This window comes from Centruroides vittatus, unplaced genomic scaffold (assembly GCF_030686945.1).
Source record: "Centruroides vittatus isolate TY-2023 unplaced genomic scaffold, ASM3068694v2 contig_484, whole genome shotgun sequence".
NCBI classification, from domain to species: Eukaryota; Metazoa; Arthropoda; class Arachnida; order Scorpiones; family Buthidae; genus Centruroides; species Centruroides vittatus.
Genome location: NW_027122274.1, coordinates 2,540,905 through 2,562,203, shown reverse-complemented (window position 1 = coordinate 2,562,203; position 21,299 = coordinate 2,540,905). Strand labels below are relative to the sequence as shown.

Here is a 21,299-nt window from a genome sequence, read left to right as displayed (position 1 = left end):
TTAAAACTTCAAATTTTTTCAATTATATAAAAATATCAGTAAAATAAATTTTTAGAAAAATGCTTGGATATAATACATTCAGAGCATTTTTTTATTAGTTTTACTGATATTTTAATTTATGTACATCTTTAAAAATATTTTTTACATATACAGTACTTCAGTACATAAATCTCTGAACATATACATAAAATACAAAAACATTATATATATATATATAAAGAAGTTAGAAAAGGAAATGAAGAAAAGTTTATTGAAAAAAGATTATTATTATTATTATAAGAATTAAGTAAAGAATATTAAATATCAAAAATATTGAGTTATAATTGACAAGTATTGCAATTTACATTGTACTGTACATATTCATTTACAAATAAAAATGGAAATATCTCTAGAAGCTGAAAAACTACTATTTGTAAGAGAAACAAATACTACTAAAAATATATCTGTATTTTATATTTTCGAGAATTTTGATTATGAATTAAAGGTATCACTAACATATTCAGGATTATTCCCAAAAGTATCAATTGGAAAAAGTCTATGTATATGATAGCCTGATGACTGAGGTGGTTAAGGTGTCACCATTCTGGAGGATCCAGAAGTGAATCTGGACAGTTGAAAAATTCCAGAAAGTTTTTTGGGAGGTTTATCTTGGTTATGTTTGCTCCATTCCTCAACACCCAGCCACCATATTCTGGGCCTGGACAAACTCATGATGGATATGACTAAAAGGTCCTCCTATGCCCATAGGACAGGAAGAGTAAAGAATTAAAGGAAGAAAAAAGTATGTATAGAAAATATAAGTTAAATTTTATTTAAAAAGGCATTGATTTTAATCTGTGCTGTTTGCTTTTTATGGAATTGAAAAAAATTCTAAAAATATGGTAAAAATTTATAATTTATACAAAATGAGATTCATGATACACAATATTTATAATGTATCAATATATTTATACAGTATTAAAAATATATTTTGGTCGTGGTATTATCACAATATTAAGCTTATGACCAGATTACAAAAATTATTATTTTTAAAAGAGATCATATAAAAATATTAATTTAAATCCTTAACTATGATTGTCTTATTTGTTGAAGATTTAAATTTATCCATTGAGAAACTGGAAGGTTAAATGCTGCATCACAAAATTCAAAATACATTCCAAATGAACTGGCATTCTCTACTTTCATGTCATGCAAAACAATTTGATCTGTATATTTTGGTTTTATAAATATATAAAGCATAATGAAGATAAATCCTATAACTGATCCTCCACCAATAACAGCAGTAAAGAAAGTATTGTTTATAGTCCATTGTTTATTTTCTCTTAAGAAATACCAAATACAAAATAATACAATGTTTTCCAAACCTAAAATTAGCATAAAAATGAAAGGACGTTTATTTTCCTTTAGTTGAAACAGGATAGGCCAGAATATTAAAGAAGGTAGTCCAAATATAACATATATTATAAAAATAATAGATAATTTTGTTTTATTGGATAATTCAGTTTCTGTATAACTTCGCCAACAAATTGGAACCAACCAAATAGTAATAATTAATGCATGAAGAAGGCAAAAGCCAACAATTCCTCCATGGATTATTGTTGCAGTTAATGCAATGATCAATGTTCTAGATGTTGCAATTAATGTCCAACCAATAAACGAAAAGAATGTTGTTAACCAACCATCGTCTTTTCTTCTAACAGCTGTTATCATGGAAATAATTATTAAACTTGATGAAATTATTTCTTCTTTCACTGAAAATATTAAATTATAATGATTAATCCAATGCAATCATATTACATTTAAGTATAAATTCAAATGAGAACAATTTTTAATTAAATTTAATCTTAATTTTGGAATATTTCATTAAATACTTCTCTCTAGATTTAAAAATTGGAATAAATCATCCTTATCTATCAAAACTCTGACATTAAGAGGATATGATATAAATAGAAACAGAACAAATTAACTTTAAATAAAAATTGCCAGTTAATATTTATCTTTGTTAGTTTGTAATTAGTTCAATTATTAACTAGTAAATGTCATCAATCTTTGTTAATTTTTTGCAAAATGCTACAGCTAATCAAGGTTAGAATTTCTAAAATAAATATTATCCCAGTTATATTACTATACAAAGTTTTTGAATTGTAATCAGAAAAATTACAACTTTATTCAAAACTTTGTATCCAAAGCAAATTTTATTATTAAGTATTTGATTTTTATTAGAGGAATTAGTATTTGGTATTAGAGGATAGCTTTAAAATTATTCTATTTTTAAACTTTATAAACATTTTTTTTTTAATCATATTATGTGATATTAAATACAATACTTGTTTAACTATTAAGTAAACTCAAGCCATGATATTCTTCCTGCTAGATAGTGTTTCATACTACCTTATATTATTTGTTCTTATTAAAACTTTTGATATCAAATTCAAATTAACAATTAAGACACTTACATATTTTTGAATTAAATGAAGGATCATCTAGACTCATTATTATTATATATAACTGTAAAGCAAGTTGAATAAACCCAGCAAAGAAGTCTTCGAAAAATTCAAGAACCATGGCTTGATGCTCTATAAGATTATATTCTTTTTTTTCATCTTCAGACAGACCCTTTCTTTGACATATTCTTTGAGTTGAAAATCCCAAAACTTCAAGAATGCTGTAAATGTAAATTATTATTTCTATATTTTGATTTTCATTCAATGTAACAATAATATAAATAAAACTAAATGCATAAGAAAAATTGCAATAATTAACATTAGCATTTGTTGTTGCAATTGCATTTCAATAATTAACTGTTGTCGTTGTTAGCAGGGCTGTGAAGACTGACTCATCTATAATGAATATACTTCTGGCACTGACGTAACTCAATCAGTAACAATGGACAGATCCTGACTATTTTTTTTTATTATATATTTTAAGCTCCTAATAGCAGCATTAACCTCCCATCTTGTATTATAGAAGCTGCCTGTAATGCAAGATCCTATTTTATGATTATTTCCCTACTTTATGGTCTTTCTTTACATATTAGTAATTACTGTTAATTTTCTTTTCAGAAATTTATATTCAAACACATTCTGTGTTAACTAATTCTAAATTTTTATTGTCAAAAGACTCACACAAAATGTCTAAGAAGACTCTGGTTAAATTTGAGTGTTTTTGAACTTCAATTTAACCCAAGTTTTTCCATCTATGAGTGTAGCAAAGTGTTTTCCTATAACCACAGATGGAAAACGTTTTGTGTATCAATGAGTGGTTGAAGATAAAGATATGGTGGTGGTGATAGAAAAAAACTATGAGAAAAAGATACTGTATTTACTCGTTTTATACACGAGTAAATACATATACGAGATCTCTCATATAGGACGAGGTGTGACTTAGGGTCAAAATAAAGAAAATTAAATTTATTAATACAATTCTAATTTTATTTCATTTAATCACAAATAAAATATTAAATGCATGTAAATGCACACATTGTCCCACAAAAATTACTTGCATTTTAAACTTTAAAGAAAAATCTTGTAAAATTGACAACATAAATTGTTCATGGACACAGTTGGGAACCTTTTTTGCCAATTCTTAACAGTCAAATCCACTCTGTCGATTGCACTTATGAGTTTCTCCGAATTCTGATTTCCGAATAATCATCTGTTTTCACATGGGAATGGATTAAAACTTATATTGGACTCCCGTGCATTTTGAAATTTCAATTTGAATTCAATTCAAAACCTTTGCTTTTCCTATTGCTATTCAACTTTACTCCTGACAATAAACAAAAACAATTCAAATGACCCAGATAAAATACTTTTGTTTTTAAACACTAGAGGGTGAGCATCTGGTAAAAAATGCAAATACACTGTTTACAAAAATTATTGTAAAAATGCAAAAAATCCTTTGCTCATGCATATGGGACAACCTAGGATTTTGAAGCAGTGAAAAATAAAAACCTCATCTTACATATGAGTAAATATGGTAAGTACTTTCAGTTTAGATAGGAATGCTTGATGACTCACTTCATAGTGATGAAGTATCCAGTCTGGGTTAATATAATCGAGGTATATTTTAAATTATTATTTAGAATCAGAAATTGGAGTTGGACTTTTTAAAGTTCTATGAACAGTCTCAGAGGCTTTGTTAGAACACTCCAACTAATATCCCATACAAGAATTTTGATTAGTTCATTAATACTACTGCTATTATTGTTAAAATTATGTGATTTAATAAAAATGAACTATACACCTGCAGTTACTCAGCTGAATTAATCAATGCACTCCAACAGTAGATGAAGTTTAAAGAATGCTGACGTTTTTGATCCAGTTAATGGGCCATCTTCAGGTGCAGACAGTTGCTGACAGTTTAAAATGCCCATTTTCAACTGTTAATCAGTTTTTAACAGATTAAATAATTTCAGATTAGCATTCATCTTGATCATTTACAGTGAATATGTAGAAACTTTGATTATATATGAACTGATATATGTATAGATACTTCATTTAGAGTTTTTTTCCTCTCTCTCTCTTCATCCATTTACTAACAGTATACATCATATATTTATATTTGATTTTCTTTATCAGCTGAGTTCAGATTTACAGATTTATGAACTGATAATCAATGAAAGTAAAAAATCTCATTTCACTTATACTAGAATATATTTACTTCCAGGTGCTTTTCAAAATTAAGAAAACAAAATTTCAAGAAAGTTCTGTTAGCTTTGTCAATGTTATTTTGTATTTTCAATGCATTTTTCTTAGTCTTATAGTTTTTTCAAAGCACTTTTCAAATTAGAAAAAGAAATGAATACCCTTTTATGTATTATTTCTTTTTCTAATTTGTTTCAATATATCAATAATGATCAGTCATCAAGCTCCCATTTCAGTATTACTTGGTAACTTCATTCTATATTTCTCCATTTCTTTTATATTTTGGTGAAGTCTCTTATTCCATTTCTCATTCACTGCATGTGTTATTAGGAAACTGAATTACTAAATGGGAATGCTAGAAATGAATTTTTATATGCTTTTTTTTTAACTTACTCTGTCTGTCCAGATGAAGTAATTCAATTTTCATCTTCTTCCCAATTTCCAATATATTCAAAACTTTAAAAAACTGTATTGTCATTGGAAATACATATGTATGCAGAGTTTGCAAACAATTTTAGCAATTTATAAAAATCTGATAACAGATGACACTACCCTTATGGCAGCCCTTTGCCTCTTAGTTGTTCTGTCTACATGAAATCTTAAAGCTCAATTTTTCACCCACTTCTCAATTAAATGCTAAAACAAGAAAAATTTCAATTATTCATGTTACATATATAAAATTAACAAGCTTGGTCAAGCCGATCTGATAGCATGCTCCACAAAAGTGAATCGAAAATAAATTTTATAAATTCTTGGAATCAAGTAGTTGTTCAGAAGATTTTTTCACCGAATATACAGTAAGGGATGTGGTTTATAGATTCCAGAGGAACTGCATGGTTTTTACTATAGTTTAGTGATCGTAAACGAAAATGTTCAGTTCCCTTTTGCTCATGCACATGGACATGCACGATGAATGGATTGAATGGAATACAATGTCTGACAGACACACAAAAGTCCTAACATAAGAACTTCACTACTATAGTGGAGGCATGCTAAAAAATAGAAAATAAAAAAATATAAAAAGTTTTCAACAAATGCTTTTTTATTGACATAAATGCAGTAAAAGGTAAAAAAATAAATCTAATTAAAAAAGTTAAATTAAAACTTTTTTAATTTAACTTTTGTTCTGTAAATCTGAACTTTAATTTAAATTTATCTTGCATTCTAACTGCTCAAAGCTTTTAAGCATATTTTCCATAATATTTTTGAAATTGAAATATTTTTTATTTTCGAGAAAATAGAATAAAAAGGGCTTAAAAATTGTTTTTTTTCTTTTTTTTTCAACTTTTGTCCTTGCATCTTAAAACTGCTAATCTTTTAATAGCTCTTCAATGCCAAGTTTTACATGTGGCTTCTTTCAACTTGGCGTCTGAAAACTTAGTTTATTAAACTTGAAAATCTCTCTTCTTTATATTTTTATTGTTTTGCAAGACCCAAATTCATTTGGAGCAGTAACAAGAGAACTTCTTTTACAAAGGTTGTTTTTGATCTTGGATGGAGAGTATTTTACTTCTGTTCCCTTATGGTGGATTCTGCCGTCACATTCACATACAAAACAAAGCACTTTTGTTTTTTTGTTTGACTATTTCACTTTAAAATAGATGAACAAATTAAAATAGTTTAAATTAGATTAATTCTGTACCACAAAAGAAAATAGAAGTCTTGTACTTGTTTTATAACTTAACATTAACATAAAATTAATATGAAAATAAATTTTTCATATACTTCAAAAATTTTAAATATACCTTTTAATTTGCCAAGGAATTAATAATAATCCATATATTATATTGGTTATTGCAGTCGTTATTTTGACTTTTTCTTCTTGGATTATATTAGCAAAGATTAAGTACACTACATAACTAAAAGCTGGAACTAGAAAACAAAAAATTGAGATGATGCAAAAATTAATGTCACCCCCTTTGTAATAGGTAGATACTGCATAACAATCTTGATATATTTTATATAAATAAATGATTAATCTGGAAAGAGAATAGACAAAGAACCAAGGAAATATCCAGGTGCAGCAACTTATGTTCTTAAATTTTTCCTTTATGCTTGTGTCCTAAAAAACAAATAAAAACCTAATTATTAGACAATACTTCTTATAATAGGTTCATTTTACTTAAAATTTATATTATTAAAACGAGGAAAAAATGGATGCTAATTTCACAATATCCTGAACTTAAGACACATAATCCACAATTCATTTTAACAATAAACTTAGCTACTATGATTAACTTAATCTAAAAACATTTATATATATATACCACTGTCAACTTCTCTTATTTATGTAAATTATGTTGATATTAATTTGTTCAATGTAAGATTTACTTTAAAGTTAATAAATACACTTTAATGTCTATGTCTCTCAAAAAAATATGTTATGATCTAACAAAGATTGATTGATGTTTTATTTCAGCAAGAAGTTAAAATAATTTTGATTTGCTTTAATATTAATTTTATAATAAAGGTTTCCACTTTATAATTGAAAATTGTTTCAAATACAAAGCAGCAAAAGCTAAACAGTTTTAATACAACATAATTCAAAAATTTTTACCAAAATCTATTTTATGAAAATCATTTATTTATCAGTCATTGCAATAATTATTATAAAATAAAGTCCCTACACAAGATGATATCCTGATTTAGATGAAGATCTCAGTGAAAAATTCAGTAGACAATGGATTAGAAGTTCATCTGATATGGCATGGTTTTTTTGAAATCTAGATTTAAATTTATAACACTTTGCTTTAACATTATGAAAGAAAATTCTCAACTCTGTCATACAATAGTGAAGACCTAAAAAGAGCAACGAGGGATTGATTGATTACCAACTGTTAAACAAGAAAGATACCATCCAGAATGTGAAGAAAAATTAACTTATGTTATTCTTCATTTCCAACACAAATTTTAACTTCTGAGTAACATATATGGGGATCTGTACATTTTTAATTTATTAACATTTGTTAGAATTACCTAGTAGAAAAAAATCATTAAAATCAAAGTAGTAGTAATACTGTTTTGTGAAATTTTATTATATATCTTTACAAGAATATTAAAAAAAAAACCCATTTTCTCTGGACTATTACAAACAAATACACAAAATTCCTAAACTCTGTACTGACTTGTTTAAAACCCCTGTACTTTGATAAATTTTTTACACTTTCAAACAATTCAAACATATAAACAATTCCTTATTTCCATAGGTTTTATACAATATAACAATGAAGTGTCACTTTCTATTAGTTTTAATTTGAGTTCATATATATGCATGAAGGTGATGACAAACACACTATGCCAAAGTTTTCTGAAAGAAACACTTTTTAAGCTTGTAATCACAAAAAAATATTGCCACACTTTTGTTAAACTGCATTAATTATTTTTGTCCAAAGATAAAAATAATTGATATTAGTAATTCCTGAACAAATAAGCATGCAAATTAGCTTGACTCATATTTCATAAACAGTGCTGGCTTGATGGTAATTTACACCTGAGGCAAAACCAACTTTTACCACCAGTGCTTTCAATTACTAAGAGAAAGCACTTCTATCACTGGCATTTGTGATTTCATTGTATGCAGTTTATTATTTCATTTGTTTTCTTTCTCTCCCTTTGAATGTTTTAGACTGCTCATTTTTCTGCTTGAGGTCATCTCATCATCTGTTTATATACCTTCCACTTTCACAGTTGTATTCTTATAAGAGAATGGCTCACAGACCACAGCTGACAGAGGTTACACAGACAGATTATTAGACTAGTACAGGAAGGATGCTTACAAACAAATTGCAAGTGGAAAAAATAATAAAAGTACACTCACGCCAAAGTTGTATATACTTCTGATAAATAGCACTGAGTTCAGCGTTAACGTAAATTCTTCTTTTTACTGCAAGCACTTTCGACAAAATTACGTTCGTCGTCTTCAGGCGAATAAGGAATGAACAAATTTGAAAGTGGCACGTGCCACTTTCAAATTTGTTCTTCCTTATTCGCCTGAAGACGACGAACGTAATTTTGTCGAAAGTGCTTGCAGTAAAAAGAAGAATTTACGTTAACGCTGAACTCAGTGCTATTTATCGGAAGTATAAATTGCAAGTGTCTGGATGAGTACAAAGTATCAAACTTATGGAAGAAAAATCAATTCACTGCTTCAGTTAAAAAAGGAAGGTGGTAAGGAAGGTGGTAATCTTCCATTTTCTCTGTCTTGACCAGAACAAGACAGAGAAAATGGAAGATTAGTGAAAAAGGTGACAGAACAGATTTTTCATAATGGTCTGTCAAACAAGTTTTGTGACATCAAAAGAATTAAAATCATGAATAGGAAGAGTGGAGTTAATTTGTGATAAAACAGTGAGAAGACAGAGCAATGGACTATGGCTTTCAAAAGGTAAAAAGAATTTCAACCAGCTATATCAAAGAAATAATCATCTACCAGACTGAAGTAGAAAAAAAGCACACAATGAATGGACTGTAAGGAATGGAAATATGTTATCTTCAATGATGATTTGCACAATTGCTTGGGGCATGGCAATGACAACAGTGTGTTTATCTGGATGAAGAGCAACAAAAACTTCCACAAACTGTGTTTCAAGAAATCTTCCAAATTACTCCAGTCTGTTATCTTGGAAAGGGCAAGGCAAACTTTCCACTCTTTAAACTAATGTATATGGAAAGTCTGAAACATTTCTAACAACCAATGATTGAAGATCGGCATGGAGATGATGAGATGGTGTTTCAATATGACAATTGCCATAAAGCTAAATGTGTGAATATTTTCTTGGGGCAAGTCACTTAACACATTTGTCATGGTCACCAAATACACAGATGTGAATCTGATTGACAAAGTCTGGTGCCAACTGAAAAAGTTTGTAAACAAATGAAAGCCAACAATAATAATGGAACTGGAGTGTAATAAGAGAAAGTTCAGAAAGAAGTGGATACAGCATTCTACATTAGAAGGAATATTATTTTTTTAATCTGAATGACTTTATATATTTTCAATATTACATTATTAAATTTCTTTCCTCTAATATCAATAATTTGTTATTGATAGTTACATTGAATTTAGAAAATTTTAAAAATATATTTATCTATTAAATATCTAACTGTGGAGGTAAAATTGATTAAGAAAAACAAGTCTTCTTGAAGACTAAATCATACAAAATATACTTATCAAAATTCCAATGGCAATAATTTGTCAGTTACTGGTACTGTGTTATTTGTGTTTTGAGTTGAGAAAATTATTTACATTTAATTAGGTATTACTGAAAATAGTTCTGTAACATTCCTCAATAAATTTGATTTTGTAAATATAATTTTAATAATAATACATCTGTGTACCCCAAAACACAGAAATTTTAGTATATTTTCTATTGATTAGTGTCTTCTGATGATTTCTCTCCATGTTTGTATTTTTTTTATTATTGAATTAATAATAACTAAAAATATTCAATTATTTCAAATATCTCTCATAAAGATGGAATGCAGACTTCCTGACAATTTTTTAAAAATAATTTATATTTTCCTGTATGGCATCATATTCCAGTTTAATATCAATGGATGTTTAATTTTCGCAATTATCAGTTTTATTCCAAAAGAAATAGTTGTATTAATTTAATAGTAAATAAACTTGTAATTCTACCAAATCCAGTTTTCTTTTTTGTAGATAGAGAATACGTTTAATGCTTTCGTCTCTGCATTAAATTCCATAGAATTGGAAAGACTAAATTTAATATTTAATATCACAGAATGTTCTTTACTATCTAATATTCTATTTTTATAGAAAAACTTTTTAAACATTTTCATTTTATTTGACTAATGTTTTTGGGAGTTAAATTTTTTATTTAATACAAATAATCAATTAAATAAAAATTTTTATTTAAAAATTGAAAATTATAATTATAAGTGAAGAGAATTCAGTGTTTTGTGTGTAAAAAGCTCAGACAAAATGTCTTCTTCAGGAGGAATAACTTTACAAAGCCATTTTTCCCGAAGAAACATTACAATTATAATATTTTGGACGTTACTTGTTTTTTTAAATATTTTATTATTATTTATCCAAAACTTTTACACCCGAAAACTGAATTTCCACTTATAACTCTAATGTAGTGTATGCCTTTTTGTATATAGAAAATTGGGCAAAAATTGTAATTTGCCCTAGAACATACACTCCAGTACCTTAATTTCAACTTTTTTTTTTATAATAGTTGAATCTGAAGGAAGCCATAAAAAAATATTGAAAATATTTTTCAATAATATAATTTAATAGAAATACACCTACTTTAGAATTTTTTTAAACTCATCTAATCACTGCATGATACATCAATTTGTGTTCTTGAAATCACATATAGTTTGCAATAACTCAAATGAAGTAAATCAACGAACCATTACATTTAAATGGAATAATTTATCTTAAAAATTTATATAATGCATCAAAACTAATTATTTTTAAATGATTTTAATCATAACATTTAAAACTAACTCCATGTAAATTGTATAATGACATCACCATAATATTGAATTACAAAAAAAGAAACATTTGAAACTAAAGTTTGGAACAAGTGCAATAAAAAATTATTATTAAAATCTTATTCAATCGGCATTCCTTCTATAAATTAAATGCTAAAGTTGAAAGTTGGATTAAATGCTGTGTAACCTGTAAGGGAATTTAAAGTTTAATGTAGTATATTCACATATTTACAATAATAATTGTGATATTGAAAGTGAGAAAAATCTCCAGAAACAATTTTTTTTTTTAAATTAAGAGTTTTATTGACAAATTAGGAAATTATGAATGAGTTGTTAAAGAGAAACGTGCAATCATTCTAGAGATCCACATAGGATTTTTAAATCACTTATTTTTAAATATTAAAATTAAAAGTTGCTAGATTAAAGGACTTACATTTGACATTTCGTTTTCAACATTCATTTTCACTCGTCTTTCCATTCCAGAGAAAGAATACTACACTTACATATAACTAACGAACATCCTGATGACGTAAGACAACCTGTTACCATGTCAAAGGTCGACCGTGGGCGTGTGAGAAGTAGAATAGGCAACTTAAAGTTCTAGCAGGTCATAATAAACTGATTAGATCGTAAATATAACTCTGAAATAATGTAATACTTTAAGAATACTGACAAATTCTGAATTTATATCGAAACTATCAATTGCGTCTGTGAATAGAATAAGTCTGAGTCAACGGGCATGAGAAGTCTTTAATTAATCAAAATTAGGTCATAGAAGGGATGAAGTAACTTGATCAGTTAGTGTGTATTTTAAAATCGTCGTTTTTGAATATATGCAAATGAATTGTTAATTAAATATAGAAATTGTTGCAAACTCGTAATTACCATAGCCTAATGTTATTTTGCAACTCTGTAATTAATAATTAATAGTACACAGACGATTAATTATAGGGGTCCCATAAGTCACGCACCATAGGTGAAATAGCTTTTTAGGTGATACGTTTGATGTGATTGCTGTCGTGTTGCATAGTCTCAGACGGGTGATCCAATCATTGCAGACACCTTGCAAGATGTTCTGTTACGGCCTGAATGATTCTGACTTTCATCACAATGTAAGTGGCATTATCTTCTGTTTATAAATGTAGGACCTCATATAAAGACCCAACAGGTAAGAATTCATTGGGATGAGGTGCGGACGATAAGGGGGTGTCCGCAAATTACGTCCGCATTTTTTCTTAACAATTTTTACTCCCCTTCCCCTTTTTTCTCGGTTTGACCAACTTTCCGTAACCCTCACCCTTCGGACATCCAGCAAAACTCAACCCCTCTTAAAACCTTTGTCACTATACAGTTTATGCATTTTATTATTCATAAAATTTGATGAAATAAAACGAACGTCCATTGAAGTTCAACCCCCCTCACCCTTATCCGATTTTGTCCGACTAGTCATAATCCCCCTTCCTTCCTCCCTCCTAGTGTGGACGTCATCTATGGACACCCCTAAGGAAGCCATTTCACAGGCGTTCGTCTCGCGTTAACATTCTCCTGAAACGGAAAAGCCAATTCTAGTGGAACCGGCTCAAAGTGGTCACCTTACACATTGGTTTCACTGTACATTACATTTTGCTTTTGGTGCATTGGCTTACGGGACACCCTATAGAATGGATCTGATGATGTTGACAATCTATAAATGAAAGACTTAAATGAATATTCGCAATATTTCTAGTCATGACCATCGAGATAAGGTGGAGATTTTTCTCCAGGCACAGAGAAAGTTCGGATCAGTAGCGATTCCTTCTCGTATAAAATTAATGTTATTTTTACTAACAGAAGATGAAATCTTTAATACGGGTTTTTATTAGTAAAGAAACCTTCGCATTTCATTTGTTAAAAAAAAAAAAAAAATGGCTAAAGAGCCCGTGCAAGATTTCGTTGGCCCCTGCTTCTAATTGAATTGATTTCTTCAGAATTTAAAAGATTCTGAATTTATTTTGGATATGTTAAATTTATTCGTATTTTTTAAGAGTTCGACATTTTCGTTTGTCTTAACCGCTTGGTTATTTAGATTCTTCCGAATCATTTTTTAAAAATTGAAAAATGATTGGCGACATATCAGAGAGAAGATTACTCGATATAGGCTAATCATTGAAACGATAGAGACGGTAGCAAATAAAAGATATTGTATAGGCTATTAAAATGAAGATAGAATTTAAAATATTGAATAGTTTTAAATGAATTCTAATTATTTTTACATTAAAAAATCAAAATAGATGCAATGTGTTTGTTCCACGAATATAAAGACTAGATTCTATATTCTCGTACAATATAAAATAACATAGGCCTACTGTGTATTTTATTTATTTATTTTTTTTAACTCTCCGCCCTGTGGGCACTAAGAGGGCCTCTTTTAGTAGGCCCATTATGGGTTCGGCCAGGCCCACAATGGGGCGACCGGGTGGTGAGGGACGGGGCCCGACATATCCGAACGGACCACCCCCGAAAAATTCCTGGGGATTATTCGACCCGTTCGGATTCGATCCCGGGTCCCCCAGAGCGGTAGGCTGCCACCTTTACCGCTCGGCCATCCGGCCGTCGACCTACTGTGTATTAGCCTGATACGTATATTCATACTTAGACGTATTTTAACCTGTAAACTCTTAGAAAATTTTATATATAAACATCGTTATAATTTTCTGCGTTCACTGTTACTTGATGATGGGTTCATTCATTTGAATAATTTTCATAATTCGAATGAATTGTCAAATCTATAAAACTCCTTCTTTCAGCTATTCTTTGCAATTTCTTAGATGCTTACCGCTGAAATGATATTTTAATCACTATAAACTATAAAAATATGAACATTCTCAAACTATTTTTAAAATTCCAGTTTCAATAATGAAATTTATCACTTTAATTTATAAAATTATTAAATAGTCGAAATGTTTTCTTACTTCTTTTTTCTGTAAAGCGCTAATGATTTGATTGATCAATTTGCGTTTAAGAATAAGATCTTTACATTAGACTCGGAACTTCGTTAAAATTTTGAATTTTAATGTCGTGTAATTAGAGGCGTAATTCTATACAATGTCAATACAGTATTTAAATTTGTACATTTCCCTGAACTTGTAAAAGAAAGTACACAAAATTAGACATAAAATAGTCTCCGGATCTTAAATTTCGAGTTAGCAAAATGTGATCTCGAAAGTAGCGAGGTTGAGCCCGAAGTTTTAAAGGCGAAAACGTGTACGTCGGACGTTCAGCGCCGCTTTCCTGTAAGCCTAGAAGTTTGACAATTGCGTTTGGAATGTCGAGCATGATTCCGCTGACTTTTCAAACGCCATTGTCAACCTTCTAGGCTTACAGGAAAGCGGTGCTGAACGTCCGACGTACACGTTTTCGCCTTTAAAACTTCGGGCTCAACCTCGCTACTATTAAATACTTCGACTTGTAGAAACAGAATGCATTAGTCTATGGTAGTAAAGTCGGAGAAAAATAAATAAATGGGAAGTTTTGAATAAATCTCATCTAAAGCAGCGTTTCTTAAAGTGGGCGATAACCCCCCCTTGTGGGCGGTGAGTAAATCTAGGAGGGGCACTGGAGGCAGGGTACTGAACGGTGATCAAAGGTAAAAGTTCCCTTTCCTCTGTCAAACGGATAAGAGGAAACATTGCATTTAATGGTTTCCAGATGTTGAGAACAATGTACGGTAAGGACACAAGTGTGAGATTCATAGAAAAGTTTTCTTAAGAATATTTCCAATTCTTTCTCACACGGGGGGTATAACTTTATGGAACAAAGGGGGCGGTGGATCGAAAAAGTTTGAGAATCACTGGTCTAAAGTTACCAAATAGAATATTACAGAACTTAAAATGTTTAAAAATTTTGAACAGTATGAACGTCACGTTTTAAAGTAATAAATTTTAAAAATAAACTTAATTTTTTAAATAAAATTTTAACGAATTTCGGAAAAAGCATATTTTTCATCAGATATTTAGTTAATGTTTAATAAACTTGAAGTCTTTGCAGACATATAATTTGAAATTTTATATGAAAATAGAAATACGGTAGGACTTGCTTAAGGTGATCAGCCTTGGAACCAAGATAAATGGTATGATTAATTAATATCAATACTTTGAAGCCTGAGGAAATTATTTTTCATGTTTCAGTTTTTAGAACATTTATTTTAAAAAAGGAACTTAAAACGTTACCATATTTTAAATCTAGCAGCTTGTGAAAAAATCCAGCCACAAGTTGTGTAATTATTCCGGTCGTTGCTAATTTTCTTTTCTAAATAATTTTTTATATTTTTAATTATTATCGAATGGCAAAAAATTTAATTTTCAGGGTAGAGATGAGTTTTACAAAAAAAAAAAAAAAAAAAACTGTAAATGCTAGTAACGAGTAAAATCGTCATTAGTCCGACCCTACTGGAGATACACACGACCCCATTATCTCCCAACCTTCTCGAACTTTAACCACCAAAATTTAATTGAATCAATTCCCGTAATACACGAACTTTTCCTAAAATTTTCGACAAATAAACACGAGTTATTAGGCTTCAAACGGGGTGAACAAAATCGTGCGACACACACACTAACATCCATACATGCAGAATCCCCCCCGAACTTCTTCGCATTTCTCGTAATTTCAAGGTCCCCGAGTCCAAAAATGTAAAAATCTTGAAGGGTCATTCTTTGACCGATCGCCATACTTTCTCGCTGCTATATGTAACAGCCGAGAAAGTAAAAATACTTTCCCCTCTCTCCAATGATATATAATTTATTAAAATGTAAGACTCGCACGAGGAAACCCTCCCTTGTTCGTTCTACGTGCAAAACAACGTGTTTCAAGATGACAAAAACGAAGATTTCTCTGTAAAATAATTAACTCTTTGTGGTTACCGTTAAGACAATGACAAGAAATATGTTTAGAAAAGGTGAATGTTTATCCTTGACTTATGAATTTGTGTAAATTTAAAACAGGATAAGTAAAAAGTTGCAATGGAGAATGTTGTTGCTAGAACGAATTTACAAATTGTCTGCAATAATTTAATTCATTAATTATACATTAATTTGATTTATAAATTGCAAAAATTTCTGTGAAAATATCAATATATCGATTGACGAAACAACAAACAATCGACAATACAAATAATAAGAAAAAATATAATAATCGGGCGTCTTATTTGTTTGACTTCGTTTAACGCGGAGAGACGAAATACGCGTCTCTCCGGACTAAATGGGGGCGGAAACGAAAATCCTCCGAGCCTTACCTCCTCGTGGTGCCCCGGGTATCTCCTTTCTGCCGCACTGTGCGGTCGTGTCTAATCAGAAGATTAGATTTTTTTCTCTCGGTAAGTTTACAAGATTCTTCTTTTTCTCCTGCTCAGCAACGGACAGTCGGCAGTTGGTAATATAGAAAACAAGGCAGAGGGTAGATTTTTCCTCCCCGTCGTGTCTCCTCCTTGTCGTGGTCGGGAGGCTTGGTGATCTGTGCTGCAGTGTCTCGATGAGATTTCTCGTCAGAATGTTGCGGCCGGATCCAACTAAGAGAGACACACCAATGCCGAACAGAAAGGCATGGTGCAGAGGTAGCTTTCTGCCTTATCTTTGAGTACACTTTGTCAAAAAATTCACGTGGCTGGTGACATTTAAAATGTGAAGTTTAGAGAAAATTTCTGTAGTTACTATAAATATACATGGAATTCTAGTCTGTAACAAATGTATAAACACATCTTTTTTTATTTTACGTTAAAAAGCTATAAAAATTACTTATATCTACAGATTTTAAGTATAATTTAATACAATTTAGTAAATTTTTAGGGGATACTATAGATTACCACCTATGGAATTTCGGGTCTTTGAGTATATTCTGGAACAAATTATGCTCATTAAGCGAGGTTCCTCTGTACTTTTTTTTTTTTTTTTTTTTGTAACTCTTTCCGCCCAGTGGGCACTAAGAGGGCCTCTTATAGCAAGCCCATTATGGGTTCGGCCAGACCCACAATGGCTCGGCCGGGTGGTGAGGGACGGGGACCGACATATCCGAACGGACCACCCCCCGAAAAATTCCTGGGGATTTTTCGACCTGTCCGGATTTGATCCCGGGTCCCCCAAGGCAACAGGCTGCTAACCTTGACCGCTCGGCCATCCGGCCGACAAGGTTCCTTTGTACTGTACAGATATATAGAAATATGAAGATATGTTAGACAATTATATACTGTTCATACACTAGACATCTGTCATATTCCCACCCATTATCGTACGGTACCTAGGTTACTATTATTTAGTCATCACATAGCTAAAGATAACTAAAACGCCAAACTGAATAGTTAAGGGAGAAGGCTCCAACCATCCCATTTTAATAGTCTGACAAACCTTTATGGGTATGGAAAAAGTTTTCGTGGTTTGCGTAGAACTGTTTTCTAAAATATCCTAGAACTTAGAACGATTAAATGGCACAAAATATGATGATAAAGTATGCGGTATCTAATCTTTTCATTTAGGAATTTTAATCGGTTAAACAATTTATAGAAAAAGAATCAATCAAGACACTGATTTTAATCTAATCGCGTATTGTAAACTGAGCAGAATAATCCACTGATAAAATTGCGATTACTCCACTCCGTTATCTATTATTGGCAATTTTATTTATCGACCTACCAATACCGTTTTCTAACACTCCACGCCTTTCTCATTTAGCCGCCATATTGTAGTAGAAACAACCAACTAGTTATTCTCTCGACGCGAGTATTTTTAAATATACGCTCACTACATCACTTCGGTAAGTATTTTTGATATATTTAATATAAAAGATGATGGTTAATTGTTTTATTCTCGATTTAGATAACCGTGACGAAAATCGCTCCGATTTTACTATTTTATAATTTAATTAATTTGACCCTTTCCGAGACCATTTTGATTAAGATTTATATAATTGATATTCATTTATCGCAACTTTTATTCGGGTCTTTATTTCGCGGAATCATTTAGGTGGGCGTCGTCCGGTGACGCCACACGTATCCTTGTGTGGCGTCACTGGCTTTCGTCTACGACACCATTCTCTAGATATTGTACTGTACTTGTTTTACGACCGATTTCAAATTTCAGGTAATAAATTAATATCGAAATCTTAAATGTCATCTAATAACGATTTTAAAAGTTAAAAGATAGTACAAACTGTTTCCTATATCTTATAATTTCCATTGTTTAAATAGTTAAACCGTTGGGTTATTTCTAAATACTATGATAAATGAAATCGATGCTTTATCTACTAGGAAAGGAAAATATATTCAAAAAAGATTGTATTTTCCGTTGAAAAGGATTTTTATAATTTACATGGAGTAAGTTTTACTATGAAGTTAATTAATAACAGTAAATGTATCCGTAAAAGGCTCGTGTGTAACGTATCCGAGAATAGCCATTTTGTTTTCGTTCCGAAACTGATAATTAAGCTGATACTTCGTTATACGAATGGTTTTTTGATGAGTTTCATTTTAGCTATTTGTATTAAATGGAAAATACTACTGTGACGTAGAACTAAGTAATTTTTGTGAGCCTACTAATGGCCGAGTGGATAACGCGCTGATCAACGGCTGGCCACGTGTTTTCCGGGTTTTCTTCACGTAAATAGGGGCCAGTTTCCCCGTATAAAGTCCCCCGTAGGCGTACAGTACATACGTACGGGTGTGCAAATACTACATACCATGGACATAACGTATATAACGTTTCTATGATATCCATATCAAAAATATGCAAAAAGTTTATTTTTATGAAATTATCCATTTCGTGAAACCGTATCCATAAAACTTCAGTTTTAAACTGAAGCAAATTGAATCGGAAACAAAAATCATAATTTATTTTAAGTGTCTCAGTTACTGATAAACATTTTGAAATTTCTTGTTCTTAATCATACTTTATCATTCCACTTCTGGATTTTTTTATGACTCATCAATTACATAAATAATTTCTTTTTATGTACTTTTACATTGTCTAGCTTGTTTAGATTATACTTTACTACTTGAAAAAGATCAACAACAGAAATAATTTAATGTAGGTGGAATTAATTTCTAATAAATTTTAGTACTCATAAATGTCTAACACATTTCAAATTGCAAAATTTTTAAAATCACAAATAACAATAGTATATTACTTATTAATGTGTAATAATGACTTAAGTAAGGGGTGGCTGTATGTGACTTAACAACAGAGTTCTTTCTATTCCTATAACTAGAAATTTTAGTCGTGAAATGAGGAGCTTAATTCTTTTTATTTATTTTGGATGAAGATAAGGTCTAAAAGAATCTCCAACTTTGATAACTTAGTATTTTTATGTTCTGTAATATGTAATAGATGCAAATTAAAACAATCAGCAAAAATTATAAAAATGATGTACCAAAACAGTTAAAGTTGATTCATTAAAAAAAATTTTTCAGATTAATATCTTAGTCATTGAATAGTGAATACTGACCATCTCTGCAGGAACTAGACTAAGATTAAGAAAGGGGATTTCCTGTATTGGATAGTTGGTCATAAATCCGAGTGGTCATTAAATGGATAGGTTGTTAAGTGAAGAGTGGCTGTATACTTGATTATTTGTTTCTAAACAAAAATAATATATTTTGTGTTCTGCTATATTTTTTTATAACAATGTTTAGTAATTTGCAAAACCATTACTTTTGAATAATGAATATTTATCTGTATTTGTATAATTAATATTTGTTCAAAAGTTCTGTTATTTTAAACATATTCATTAGTCAACTATAATTCACAATTACACAAAATATTTTGGTGTATGTTACTGGCTTAGAAAACTAAAATGTCTTTAAAACATTAGTCTTAATTTCTCTCAAAATTTCCTATATATTGTGAACTGATCACTATCAATCAGTGGCTTATATTTAAATATTATATTATTATATAAACAACTTCATATAACTGTGTGTAGTAAAAAACAATAATAAGTAATTTTTAAACATTTTTTATGCTTGATACTTATATGAATATCAAAGTAACTAGTACTATTTTCATATTAATACTATTGTCATATAATGAATTTTCTTTCTTTCAAAAAAGAAATTATTCTTTTAATATAGAATATCAGGGATGTAGCCAGAAATTTTTATATGAGGGATGCCTGGTTAGACCTATCAGAAAGATCAGTGCAATATCCTTATGTGTTTTAATGGAGGGATGCAATGCCATTGTCTTCCAGAGAACATTGAAAATTCAGTTAGTGGCAGTTTACTTATGATAAAGAATGGGTATCAGAAAACTTGGGCTAATTCCACACACTAACCAGCCTAACTCATATGGCTACATCCCTGAGTACATATAAAGTTCAGTTATTTAAAGCAATCCTTAATTTTTCAGATAAACTCCAAATAAAGATTAATTTTTTCTGGACCCAAAGGAGTTTCTGCCAACAGGTCAAATCCGAATCGGTGTTAGCACCCATGGAGAATTGGTCGCACAGATAGCAATCTGCGCGAGCAATTCCCCATGGGAGCTTGCACGGGTTCGGGATTTGGCCAGCTTAAAAGAGAAGACCGTACCAAAATAGTCTGGATTTGTCGAAGTTGAAGAATTGAATCCATGGAAATAATTGCCATAATTTGGAAGATAACAGTTTATTAAAACAGTCAAAGAGACAATCTGCAATTTACATAATAAAATGTTTATCGTATAGCAGTTTTCAATGTTGCAAGAATAAATAAAATTATAATTCTAAAAGACACAAGCAGTGTCTGAAAGCACCAATTTGTTAAGTTTTTTTATATCTAATTAAATTAAATTTTTACAAAAATTATCATGTATGGGATAAAAATCCTTATTATTAATGTACTTTTACAAAATAAGTAAAAGTTTTTTTATCACAGTTATATTATATGTAAAAATCACTTCATTCCAAAAATATTTTTCTAAATTTTAAATGGTGTAAAATATCCTGGTTAAAAATTGGAAAATAAATTATAAAACTAATCTCCTTGTGCTTGTATCTGTAAAATTGTTTGTATAAAAACAAATATCATAAAAATAGTTTTAAACTATATAATGGAAGGTTGGAGATTATGCGTAACTTCTTGTAATAGGAGGGCCTGGCCTGGTGGTAGTTTCATAAATATATCTTCGGTAATCAACCTCCAAAAAAGCGGAGACTAATACAAAAAAAGATAATGTCAAAAATGAA

At 30.0% G+C, this 21,299-nt stretch overlaps 2 protein-coding genes and 1 long non-coding RNA gene across 5 annotated transcripts in view; 1 reads left to right on the top strand and 2 right to left on the bottom strand.

Moving 5' to 3' along the window:
• Positions 1 to 404: 404 nt before the first annotated feature.
• Positions 405 to 11,866, bottom strand: LOC136978021 (uncharacterized). Of its 2 annotated transcripts, XM_067273662.1 has the most exons (4): positions 11,545 to 11,861; positions 6,392 to 6,708; positions 2,457 to 2,665; positions 405 to 1,751 (listed from the first exon to the last, which is right to left on the bottom strand). In XM_067273662.1, the coding sequence occupies exons 1-4, from the start codon at positions 11,587 to 11,589 to the stop codon at positions 1,069 to 1,071; spliced, it is 1,254 nt and encodes a 417-aa protein (XP_067129763.1). In that variant the 5' UTR covers positions 11,590 to 11,861; the 3' UTR covers positions 405 to 1,068. The 2 variants fall into 2 exon arrangements, with proteins under 2 accessions (XP_067129763.1, XP_067129764.1); XM_067273663.1 differs by lacking the exon at positions 6,392 to 6,708 and having other exon boundaries at positions 11,545 to 11,866.
• A 5,590-nt stretch (positions 11,867 to 17,456) lies between these two features.
• On the top strand, positions 17,457 to 21,091 carry LOC136978036 (uncharacterized). Its single transcript, XR_010881157.1, has 2 exons — positions 17,457 to 17,894; positions 20,483 to 21,091. It is a non-coding gene; the product is annotated as an uncharacterized lncRNA (long non-coding RNA).
• Positions 20,724 to 21,299, bottom strand: part of LOC136978024 (transient receptor potential cation channel subfamily M member-like 2) — a 79,663-nt gene continuing 79,087 nt past the window's right edge. For both annotated transcript variants that reach the window (XM_067273666.1, XM_067273667.1), the window contains exon 30: positions 20,724 to 21,267. In XM_067273666.1, the coding sequence (XP_067129767.1) occupies positions 21,157 to 21,267 (111 nt within the window). In that variant the 3' untranslated portion in view covers positions 20,724 to 21,156. The remainder of the gene's footprint in view (positions 21,268 to 21,299) is intronic.

Coding starts and splice junctions, on each gene's coding strand:
- LOC136978021 (XM_067273662.1), bottom strand. CDS start 11,589: ATGGAAAGACGAGTGAAAATGAATGTTGAAAACGAAATGTCAAAT. Junction 6,709..11,544: donor TTGAAAACGAAATGTCAAAT/GTAAGTCCTTTA, acceptor TTTGTTTTTTAG/GACACAAGCATAAAGGAAAA. Junction 1,752..2,456: donor TTCATTTAATTCAAAAATAT/GTAAGTGTCTTA, acceptor TAATATTTTCAG/TGAAAGAAGAAATAATTTCA.